We start from the raw sequence: 12616 nt of genomic DNA, 5'->3' as shown, positions 1-12616 counted from the left end.
TTGCTGTAACTTTTATAGAAAAATTCATTCCAATCAAAGAATAAAATATTCAAATGCAATGCAAGTTAAATATGTTGAAATAGAAATTTATCAAGAGCTTAGAAGATAGTTCATATATCTGGTCGATTTTAACATTCATTTCGAGGCTAACTTATAAATATTATGTTAAAAAATAATAACTTGCTATTTACATTTCCGCTAAGAATTGTTAAATAATTTTTAAATAAAAGACTTTACAACATTTTAAGATAGCGCTCTGGAACATTCAATTATAAGAATTATAAGAAAATCAATAATTCATAACGAATAAATATAGCATAAAAAAGCTCGATAAAATCGGGTTTGGTTGAATGAAGTGATAAACTTCGCAAATAGTTATTGTGGCCTTACGAAATCTACAAAGTTTTATCTTTCCATAATCATCAATGTATAAAATAACATGTATGTTTCTCTTGACTCATACACGCCCACGCACGCACGCATACGCACGCACACGCATGCACGCACAAACGACGAAAAAATAAAGTTCACTCAGGAGTCTTCAAAAATGAAAATGTCCATCGGACATTATTTATTATTATTACCTAAGGTCTGATATAATCGTGCGCTAGTTTCCTTTTTAATCGGTACGGTTGCTCGTTATCTAGGCAATAGTCAAGTATGATACACGTTACATTCAAAATTATTATTCTAGTTATATTGACAGTAGACTAATCTAAAGTGACATTTTTCTTACGATTTCTCCTCTTTTCCCCTCACATATAAAATTGTGTATACACAAGTAAGTTTTTCGGTGACGGTCACCTCGCAGCCGACTCTTTATCATCCGAAATTAATTAATTTGACCTATATAAAGCAAATTATTTTAATCATTGTCGTTTCGGACTTGCTATTTATCTAAAACACGTTTAAACACGTATAAGATAAAAAAACGGTGTTTTTTTTTTTTTTAGATATCTTTTTGATCTTTTTACTACCTCATATGAATTTGTATTATTTCACATGAGTAATAAAACGCCAAAAAATTTTAGAAGAGTTAAACTAATTTGTTCAAATTTTTTTTAAGTAAAACCAATTATTTTCTGGATGACAAAAAGTCCACCAAGTTCCGGTTGCACTCGCGTGCGTAATAAGCGGAACAATAGGAAAAAAAAGAAAAACAACTTAACAATGGCTCTTCTCGTCGACGTTCGCGAATAAAAATTCTAGCTAGATCTAGATGATAGGTCGACGAAAGAGAAACGGTAGATCGAGAGAGAGAGAGAGAAAGAGAGGCGTGGAAATAGAGATAGAGCATGATAATGAGAGAGAGGGGCGATTTAACTTACATCAAAGCAACGCATTATAGATACATTCTTTCGTACATCATTGTCTTATATGATACAAAGCAGTCGAATTTAAATGATACGAGATAGAAGCGAGTTAAAAAGAAGACCGCGGTGTCCAGTATTCATCTGTAAAACTAATGATAAGAATACCGACGGGTAGTCATAATAATGGCATCCTAATGAAACTAACAGCTTGTATTCCTTCCACTTTACTTCGCTCGCAAGGACGTGCGGAGATATCGCGACGTATTCTTTTCTTTCTTTTTTTTACAATAGCAGACAGAATTCGTAATCGAAATGTTTCCTCGGGATGAGTAAACGTTAAGCCCACACGTCGTCGAGTTCGCGCGAGATAAACGTGTCGTAGATTATCTTAGAAAATTGCAAATTTCTTCGAAGGATCTTTTTTTAGTCTTCTTTACGCGTTACGAGAGGCCATTTTAATCCTATTTTACATTTCGTCGCTCGCGTCAGGTAACGATATCCACAAGTACTCACAATCGATATCCGAGTATTGCCCTTGCAATCGTTACGCTTAGTCGTACGATAAAGAAGAGATAATTCATTAGGAACGTGGTTTATTATCAAAAATTATTACGATCGCTGTTACGTCGTAAATCAATTCGGCAAGGCGTGACAAATTAATCTGCGCGTAGTAATGACCTCTTTCATTCGTACATGATTAGCGAGTCGAATGATCGTCGTTAATTACATTCATTGCGAACCAATCCGATGTAGGATAATAAAATTGTTACAATCAATGGAAACATACAAAAATTCGTGTGGACGCGCGTTATCGCTACACTTGGCGCGAATACAAAATTACAGTAATGCGCAATGAAGAAACGAACTGACGCTTTCTCAGGCCTTTGAAAATTACCCGCTGACAAGGGTCGAATGCTTGAAGGGATTTCGGTGATCGTACGAGGTATTCTTCTGGGAATGCAAGTTGCGTTATCAGACGGATAATTCGGCTTACGTAATCACCACCCCGAAACCTCGACCCTTAAGTGCGCAAGATTACAGTCCTTCTGCGAGTTTGTTCGCCGTTCGCTTGCAGATTCTTACATTCGAGAATATTCGATAATATTAATAAAGTGGTGAAAAAATATCTCCAGGACTTCGCACAGGTCTTTTGTTCTGTTTTACAAATGTATGTACAAACGAAATCGAGAACGAAGCCCCGGCAAATCATAGTACACTCGTGTGAGATTAAGGAAGACGCTTCCAGACGATTTTGATTCAAGCGGAAGCTCTAAGTTCTCTGCCTATGAAATATTATCTCGGAGCACGGAATCGCTGCAGAAAGATGCGCCGTTGAAAAATTACTCTTTTCCTTTTTACTTAATTTATCCAATTAAAAGGTGCATTGTAGAATATGAAATTGATTTCGTTAAAAGAAAACATTTTTATCTAATTATACAGCGATTGCGGAATAACTAAATAAACACTGAAACACGGCGCTGTGTTTGCTGCAACGATTCTTCACAAACTACTTACAAATTACTGACGCGACTAACAGTGTGTAATTACACTCATACACCTGGTATTATCCGATTTCTACAATCTTTCTCTCAATTAGTTCCTTAATTAGAAGTTTGTTGACATAGGTATAAGTATACAAAAGCATTCTTGAAAAAGGGGCTCGCACGCGCGCATTTGTTAACATAAAGTGCTCGCTCGTAAACAGCTTTGAAGTATTTGTCTCATGTTTTGTCGAGGACGCTTATTAAGCCGTGCGCTTGCCGTAAATTTGACCGTCAGATCACAGTTTCGATAGAGATAGAGACGTACTCAAAATAGAGGCTTCTTTTCCCAAAAATATGTTTTATGAAATATTAATTGAAAACGTTGTGTCGCGAGATGATTATCGCTATCAATCGCCATGAAGGGAAATTCTTATTAGTCTTTTACATTCTTCTTTTTACCGCGGGATAAATATACGTTTCTTCGCGATCATTAGAGCCCTCCTAGTTAATTTGGATATATCATTTTTTTTTTCACGGTGACATTTACGCTCTTATTGTATCTGCTCGTAGATGAATGTTTCATATAGATACAGTTCTGTCATTGACCGTACTCAAAATTCCTTGATTCTGCAGCGTAATAAAACTGTGAAGAAAAGAAACTTCGTATTCACGCAATTATAGTTTTACATCTGTGGGATAAAGTTTTTACAATTCGTTCGAGAAAGGCGATAAGATATATAAAAATATTTTCCAATTGTTACGAAATGAAATAAAATATGTAATTAAAGATTTACAGTGTCAGATTGTTATAAAATGGTATGGTTTGATTAACTCTTAACGCTAATATAAAAAAAAGAAAAAAAGAAAAAAAAACCGACTAATATAATTTCTTTTTCGCTGTCATTCGATATATACCCACTTAAAAAAATGAGACGATTGTAAAAATACTGTTTTACGCGTGAAATAATCGAGCTGTGTGCCTGCCGCTCTAAGCGAGTATACAGAATACTGAAATGACAATCCTGCTTCAAGAAACTGATTACAATGGATTATACATAAACGTTTTAAGAAACGAATTCATAGATATGTCGCTTCTTTGCAAAATATACGCAGTATCAAGATTGACAATTATCCTGATTCTTTTTTATCGTAATAATCGAAACGGAAGATCTATTAGTCGATTTAAAACGGAAAGTTTCATATAGATACGTCAGATTTTTTTTCTTTACAAAAACAAAGTTTCACTCAACAATTTTGTAAAACTTACGATGTTGCGTCATACGTACTGACTACACTTTAACTTAAGTGTATCTAATCTGTGACTCGTCAGTTTAGTTTTATGCGCGTGTATCATCACAGTCTACCTATATTTGTTCATGAAAAAATTTCATTTTTAAAAATTATTTTGCTGGAAAAAAATTCTACATCTAAAATCGATAAGAAATAATAATTATAAATACACATACCAATTAGAAGAAAATGAAAATAAGAGACAATATAAATTTCTAAAATCAATTTAGATTTGCTAAAGTTAAGCTGAAAGATACGAAATATTTTTTTACAGTTAGTTAATATTTTGTATATCTTCTGAATTTTCTATTAACACAGAAATCAATATTTTTTTTACATGTTCTTTACAAAGACACCATCACAATCATACTATATGCGCGATCATGCCTTTTGTAAACAGCTTTTTAGCTGAGTATTATATCAAAATTGCTATTCTTTGCATACCATAAAAAACTACAAGAACGACAAAGATAACACGAAGTGGTGATAAATGCGCAATTAATTGCTGACTTTGAGTCACGGCTTAGATAGCTCTACTTCCGTCCGCGAAAGACCGAAAATAAGAATAAGAAATTCAGCACGAAGTTTCTAATCTATTTGAAAATACTGTAACAGGTATTATGATCATATAAAAGTAAAATTATATGATTGCGTACCTTTACTTTACAAGTTAATTAGTAAAACAGAGATATATCCCCTTTTCCGAATTCTGTGCAAATCTCAAGTGACGATTCCATTGAAACTGATTGACGTGTCACATAATAGTCCGTGAATGTAAATAAATCCATTTTGCATAAAAAAAATATTTCGAACATCCTCAAATTATGTGTTTCGTTCGCAATTCTGCCCAAAACTATATCTAAAATTATGCAAAAGAGAGACAAAAACTCGGTGACAAATCCATGAATAAAGACGCCAAAAAAATTAAATAACAGTAAAAAGGAATATTCGCATAAAAAATGCGAGGCAGCTCCAAGAATCGACACTTCCAAGAGTGTTCAAATAATAGCTTGACAAAAGCGATATATCGCGACTATAGCACACAAGTTATCGATCTTGGATTTATATGGGGCTATTCATGTACAATCTATTCGTTTGGTGAATCTTGATACTTAAAAGTAGCGACGGTGCGGAATCGCTTTAACAAGTGGGGATATAAAAATTAATGTATATATATATAATATATAATATATTTATATTTATATATAGATAATCTAGCTTGGCTACCTGTTGTTACAAACTAGCAACTATTTTGTCAACTAATATATTTATATAGTTTGCGAAATCTTAAAATTATAAAACGGATTAGTCTGCCCGCCGATATTCACTATTATTATTGCAACTCCAGCGAGTTATATAGGTATGTCGTTCTATTCTTTCGCCGCCGTTATCGTGATCGTTGTCATCATCTCGGTAATGCAATGCTTTCTGACTGGACGGAAGAGGGCTCGCACAGATCGCGATGTCATTCCGTTCCACGCTACCCGCAAAAGTACGCTGCGTTACGTGGCGCCGTTTCTCGCACTCATTTATCAGACAAATAATTCTCGCGGTCGAAATTACATTTTAATCGAATTTTAGCAATCGAATTTAAAACAGTTTTAATCGAAATGACGTGCAGACTGTTTTTATATCGTAAAACCCGGAAGGGCCGAGGTTTGGGCGTTGAATAATTCTGTTTTTCTCGCTTGAAAAAGAGTCAATGTACATCTTACATTTGTTGAAAAAAAAAAAGAAAAAGGAAAACTCGGTACCCCATACTTGTGCTCTCCATCGCCGAAACGCACGGCGCCGCAATCCTCCGTTGTTACATTCATTCGAAAGTACACTTCGTCATTGATCTAATACCAAAATTTGTCAAAACTATTGCACATTGCCTATTCTCATCGTTATAGAAATGCTGGCAAGACGTCTAATAATTTTTGTTTTCCACAAAAGCATGGTTTTGGAAAGCAATGATTATTACACATATGTAAAAATGATTACAATTGTGGTTTTGTTTTGGAAAACTAATATATACGAAATGTGCCACGATACGATTCAATTCCATTTTTACCATTTTTTTTTTTTTTTCGAATGACAAAATATAAAGTTATATCTCTATTACTTCACAAGGAATTCGTTGATCTTAGCGGTTAGGAGTCGTTCAATAATCTTACGAGCCAAACTCTTCCGAGGATACATTCCACGAAATTTCTCATGACGTAATATCGCAGAATCTTTCCATCTTTTTTTTTGCTTTTTTCCTTTTTTTTTGAAATTTTTATCCATATTTCTAAGTCCAAGCTATCGACAGTCACCAAATATTATTCCACATTATTCTGAGCCGTCGCACATGAAAAAAAAGAGGTGCGCCGCTCGGTCACTCATACCGGACTCACTTGACTCGACAGAGCCATAGTTCTTAATTTTTTTTATATCTTACGACACCCATACGTGAATGTCGCAATTTTTCTTATAATTAATATTTATATTCTTCTGATTAATATTTATTAAAAAAAGGGTTAAAAAAGTTAACTTTTTTTACCAGCTTCTGAAAGGTATTCTCTAGCTGAATCATTTAGGCTCTGGGAAGGCCACCTGACACTTGTAGACCTCGTCGAGCATCACTTGGCCTTGCCCTTGGCTGACGGTGACGGGAGTGGTTGCGTTCACGACCACGACTTGGCCTTGCTGCGTCTGCTGCGGCTGCTGCTGCTGCTGCGGCTGTTGCTGCTGACTACTAGCGTTAGCCTGCTGTGCGTTAGTCGCGTTGTTCGTGTTCTGATTCCGCGACGTCTGACCGTACTTCTCGTGAATTGCACGGTGACGTTTAAGCGCGAAACGATCGGAAAAGCCGATCTCGCATATATCACACCTGGAAAGCGCGAGAGACGATTTACGTTTTAGAAAAGTGTAAATGCGAATTGTTTAATGCTTTAAATGTGAGATTACCTGTGTGGCTTTTCACCAGTATGAACTTTCGCGTGATTCTTAAGATGCGTGGCTTGATTGAAGGCGGAACCACAAATGTTACACCTGTACGGCTTCTCGCCGGTGTGGATTCTTCTGTGATTCCAGAGCGTCGAGTGTCTGGCGAACGTCTTTTCGCAAACTTCGCACTGATAGGGCCGTTCGCCGGAATGAATTCTCTCATGATTCTTTAAGTGCGGGCTTTGCGAGAATTGCATGCCGCAAACACTACACTTGAACGGCTTCTCGCCGGTATGAACTCGTCCGTGATTCTTCAAATAAGCGGCTGAAAAATGATAAAAATTTTACGGCGTAAACTTATCTTATCTTTATTTAGACACTTATAGAAATAAATATATCTCCTCGTTATACACCTTCCGCAGCATAATACTTCGTTTACTCACCCTTGGCAAATGCTAAACCACAGACTTCACACTTGAATGGTTTGTCCCCTGAATGAAGTCTCTTGTGGGACCAAAGTGAAGAATATCGAGAAAATGTACCATCGCAAACGTTACAATGAAACGGCTTTTCCGTTTGGTTCTGACTGTTTTGCTTGCCACCTGAAATTTAAAGTATAAACCAAACTTTAGTTTTCCTCGAAGGGCCAGTTCTACAAAAGTGATGAGCTCGAAGTTGACTCGTGAAGAATCTACGAACGCGGTACGAGCTTTGTTTACATCCAAAAAAAAAGGGATAATGTACATATGGAATATGAAATTACAATATGAAATGGTAATGATTGTTGTGTGAAACAATTTCATCATGCAGGTTGTTGTAAAAGTTAGTGCACTATCAGAAAATCTGTATGCCACAAGCGATATGAAACTTTGCGGCTTTATTCATGAAAAATGGTAAAATCTCTATGGCCTATCGTGAAATAAAATGAAAGAATCATAAACGGTTGAACAGAATGTCAACAGTAGCTATCTTATATAAGGAGACCGTTAAAATTTGGCGGTTTGAATTTATAAAACTGTCCCTTAGGGGAGATTTTATTCTGTGCCATCGTCCTTAAATTTAGATGTCGACAGTTCTACCAAAAAAAGAAGAAAAATAACAGCAAAACAAAATAGTCACAGACAGTCTGAAATCTGATAAAGCGGAAATATTAAACAAACAAAAAAAAAACAAACAAAAGAATATATTTAATCTACCAAAATCATGCAAACAAAAATAAAAAATTATCAACAGGAACGAATAACATCAAATTTGGTGTTTAAAAAATATCAATTTGAATTGATTAATGTTTATTTTTTATGTATTTATTAAAAATACTTCAAATTTCGTTTCGAGTGCTTTTAACAAATACATCAAGAACATATATATCCAATGATTGATTTAGAGCGATTTTTTTTTATAAATGTTAACTTTAAAGAAATCGGATTTTTTAAAATTTATAAAATCAATATTAATATTTCTCTATAGCAAAAGTCCACATTTTTTTATATAAATTATAAAAGTATCGGCGTATTGTTGACTCGAGCACCAATAAAAAACTATACAAATACGGAACATATCGTGAAAAATAAATTTGAACTGTCATCATCCAAGACAGACGGTTATTATTCGGACATACTAATCGCAAAACAGATCCCATACTCTGTGTTGACGGTAATTATATCCGACTTACTTCCTATGATGATGCGGCCTGTAGCCTTGCAGCCGCCACACTTTGCGAGGGAACTGATTCCGGAATCTAGTTTTTCGTCGTGTTTACCTACCATACATCATCCGATGTACGATCATGATAGCAATGAAACGTATGAGGGAGAGAAGAGGTGAAAGATGACCAAATGTTTAAACAAAATGCTGCTGATACAGATATGGTATTATGCGTGCAATTAATTGTAACGACTGTTCCGACAAGCATGAAAACGTAAATTTGAAACTTTGAAAGGGAAATAATGCCGCGTTTTATCAGCAACATCTCTTCGGCCTATCGGTGATATCAAGTGACAAAACCATAAACGATCAAAAGCTCAACAATACTCACCAATAAAAATAATTCCCGTGCCATTGCATTTGTGACATTTGGTGACACTGGTAACACCCCTCCGTTTCACAGGATGATGACCAGGTTTGATAGCTACACAAACGAATATATATTTCTATTTTGTCAAATAAGTTTCGCATGCCCGACTGCAAATAATACTGCAGCGAGACAGATTGTTAGAACTAAAGTAAAATCCATACATTCTAATATCGAATGTAAAGAATTGTACTTATGTTGAGAACAATTATTGTTAAAAATATTACGAGAATTCCTAGCTGCTGCAGAGTAATGTCGATTAAATCCTTTACATTGTCATTTTGAAATCAATGAAAACACCGTGAGATAGACACTGACTATTCGCAATGAATCGCAATGAATTGATAGGAAACATACTCTTTTTAACTTTAGTTGGCTGATGTTCGCATGGATCCTCACTGCCACAATCTTCACAAAGTTGCACCTTAGGTTTCTGATGCATGTTTGTTTTGTGACTTTTTAATTCTCCCGGTAATGCAAAACACGCCCCACAAACGTCACAAGTATACGGTCTGTCCGGCGTGGTGGCGACAGTCACTGTTGTCGGCGTTTGTACCACAATCTGCGGCTGTTGCTGCAGATTGCTAGGCGTTGTGTTGTGAATCCGCTTGTGATGCTGCAGCAGGCTCATGTGGCCGAAGACCAGTCCACAGATATCGCACTTGTACGTAGAGTTGGTAGCGGCAGCGGCAATACTCATCTGATTCAGTAATGTATTATAACCAACAGGTTGCACATCAAAGCGGTAACAACCCTTGTCGTCGGTGATCGCACTGATTGTGCTCACCGCGTTCGTCTGAACCTTCTGCAGCATGTTGACATTGTAGTAGAAAGAGGGCGGGAACTCGGCAGTAGTGGACTGCTGCTGCTGCTGAGACTTGTCATCCTTTTTGTCCGAAGTCACATACATCTGCTGGGATTGCTGCTGCTGCGACTGCTGACCCTGAGCAGCAGCCTGCTGCTGCTGGATCTGTTGTGGATCAAACATTGCTGTTTGTTGCTGCTGTAGAACAATATTTAACATAATTAGATAAAAGTTCTCTCTTTTTTTAAATTCTATATCTTATTTATTGAAAAATAATCAAACAAACCTGTCTTTGATCTCCGTAACTCGAATTACTTTGCTCCGTCTGAGTGAAACTATTAGTTTGCTCTGTTTGAGTAAACATAGAACACTTCAATGGCTGCTGCTCAATCGATTGACTCTGTTGATTAGAGAAAATTGGTCAGATAATGTCAAAAGTGCTAAAAGAGGGAAATTATATTCTGAGAAGTTTATCTTAAACATTGTCTAAATTCTTTTACTACAAACATTATCCGCAACGCTCATCACATACTGAACGCTTGTGAGTGAAATCGACCAGCATTTGATCATTGTTCACAAAAATATACACGCACCCTCGCTCGTCACTAAGCTACCTTGCGCGCAACGCATACCTGCTGTATTTGATCAGGTCGGGTTGTGTTCAACCACACCACGTTGTTGCCATTTGATTCTAGGGCCATTGATGTATTGCCTTTGACCCTGCACAATCAATAGGCGATTCTCATAAACTACCGGCTTATGAAACGTGAACGTGCGAGGTATGCGAGAAGCGGGAGATTCTACGGCGACAAGGACGACGTCCTCCTGATCAAAGTTATACGCCAAGGACAAGGAGAGACGCGACTTTGGCGCGATCGACGTAGCAGGAAGGTGCGATGATGCGAAAAAGATCGAGAGGAAAAACAATAATCGAGAGGCTCATTTGCGCTCGTTCGCGTTTTCTACGGGTTTGCGTAGCGCGCGAAAACGGATGGATGAACGCATAAACATACTCACGTGCGATAGTCCGACAAGCCGCGGGGTTACAGATCCGGCTGCCGTGCGGTAACCGACGATCTTCTAGTTGCCATGACGGCGGCGGCGGCGGCGGCGGCGGCAATGACGATGTAAACTGCCGCGCGGCGGACTCCTCGGAGACGTTGTCGCGTACGTGGGTTACGACGTCCGGGCTGCTGGCTGTGCACTCCAGCATCCGCAATGAGCAGAACGGGCCGGGGGGGAGCGTGCTCTCCCCCTCGTGTTGTGCCGCGCGCGCGACGCTCTCACCGTTACAGAGCGCGGTCGGGCCGTGGTCCCTCGCGGCCGTGCGAGAAATCAATGGCGTTCGATTTCGACGAACGCTTCGACGGACGCTTCCTTCCGGCACAGGATTCCGGCGGCAGACCGCGTCATCCGAAATCACGACGAGTTCGCGCGTACGTCCGTTCGCTCGGTCGCCCGCTGCGTTCGTCCACCTCGCTGGCCGCCTGGTTGGCTGGCTTGGCTAGTCTCGTTGGCTGACGCACACTTTTTTAGCACGCGGTCGTAACGCGCGCGAATATTACCTCTGAAATCACACGCTTGTCAACGGGCAGCGTTGGCCCGCGCAAATCATGGTCGGCCGCGTAGAGCGGCGCGGTGGCGGCGATTGTAGGTACGAAGCGCGCGGCCGCCGCTCCTCCTCGTCGTGTACGTCGTTTTCTCTCTGTCGCTCCTTTCTCCGTCCGTCCCGCTTCAACTCTCGCTCGTTCCCTCGCTCTCTGTCCCGTCTTAACGGCAGCGGTGGCGGCGGCGGCATAAAATTGCCGACGCGGTGCTTCGCGGCCGGACTCGACTCACGGTATATCCGTAGCACGGGCTAGGCCGGGGCCGCAATGTGGCGCGACGCGATTAACGAATGTTCACGGTGGCCATTACACGCGACGAGGACAACAATGGGCGACACAGTACGCGCGCTGCACCCTGATGCTGCCTCTTTCCGAAGCGTTTGCGGGCGCCTACCGTGAACGCAGCCGTTGCGCCCGCCAAGGTCACTGCGCGCCACGGCTGCGTGCTGCAATACGCTCTCTGATTCGTGCGATGCTGATCGCCGCGAAAAGCATACGTGCAGTCTACGTTCACGGAGCACGCTAAGCGTCTTTCATTTGGTCTGTTCTTTTTAGCGGTGCATTATATTGTCTACCTTTATAGTAAATAAATACATATTCAAGACCTGAAAGGAGAAAAGAAAGAGAAAAGTTGTGAAAAGTTTACAGAATCTCATAAAAAAAACCAAACTTTCATCCTTGTAAAAGTTTTTTACATTATATAAAACATTAGTATTTAATTTAATTATTTTTATTTTATCTTGATTATTATTTTAATAAATCTGTTGATAATACATATATAACGTTTATTTTTCGAATGCATTGTACAATTGCATTTCTTTGTATTTTTTATACATATTTTCTTTAACAATTGCTAATAAAAAGCTCATATGATAAATCTTTAAAAATTGCAAGTAATTTCAAAAGTCCGACAACAGATGGAGCTAATCCCACGTTTCTATTTCCGCCTAAACATATGTTTCCTCTCTCCTCTTGCAGTGTTTTAATATAGAATTACTTAGTACATTAAAAAATATTTCTCTATAATTTTAAAAATTATTATAATTATCATTAAAAAAATTTATCCTTATTTTAAATAATCAAGACACGGTAGCATCTGAACGCCATGGCCATGAAGGTAAATTAAATGTTTT

The 12616-nt window shown here is 38.4% G+C and overlaps 1 protein-coding gene across 1 annotated transcript; it reads right to left on the bottom strand.

The window, feature by feature from the left end:
* Positions 1–375: 375 nt before the first annotated feature.
* Positions 376–12138, bottom strand: LOC105672510 (transcription factor Clamp). The gene is made up of 9 exons (XM_012367489.2): positions 10894–12138; positions 10509–10596; positions 10163–10276; positions 9429–10074; positions 9036–9128; positions 8673–8759; positions 7444–7602; positions 7022–7325; positions 376–6944 (listed from the first exon to the last, which is right to left on the bottom strand). The coding sequence occupies exons 2-9, from the start codon at positions 10575–10577 to the stop codon at positions 6644–6646; spliced, it is 1773 nt and encodes a 590-aa protein (XP_012222912.1). The 5' UTR covers positions 10578–10596; positions 10894–12138; the 3' UTR covers positions 376–6643.
* Between the last annotated feature and the right edge of the window lie 478 nt (positions 12139–12616).

This window comes from Linepithema humile, chromosome 4 (assembly GCF_040581485.1).
Source record: "Linepithema humile isolate Giens D197 chromosome 4, Lhum_UNIL_v1.0, whole genome shotgun sequence".
In the NCBI taxonomy this organism is placed as follows: Eukaryota; Metazoa; Arthropoda; class Insecta; order Hymenoptera; family Formicidae; genus Linepithema; species Linepithema humile.
Note: the sequence above shows the minus strand (reverse complement) of the source record. Positions and strands in the feature narration are given on the sequence as shown.

Coding starts and splice junctions, on each gene's coding strand:
- LOC105672510 (XM_012367489.2), bottom strand. CDS start 10,577: ATGGCCCTAGAATCAAATGGCAACAACGTGGTGTGGTTGAACACAACC. Junction 10,277..10,508: donor GACCTGATCAAATACAGCAG/GTATGCGTTGCG, acceptor TCTAATCAACAG/AGTCAATCGATTGAGCAGCA. Junction 8,760..9,035: donor CACGGGAATTATTTTTATTG/GTGAGTATTGTT, acceptor GATGTATGGTAG/GTAAACACGACGAAAAACTA.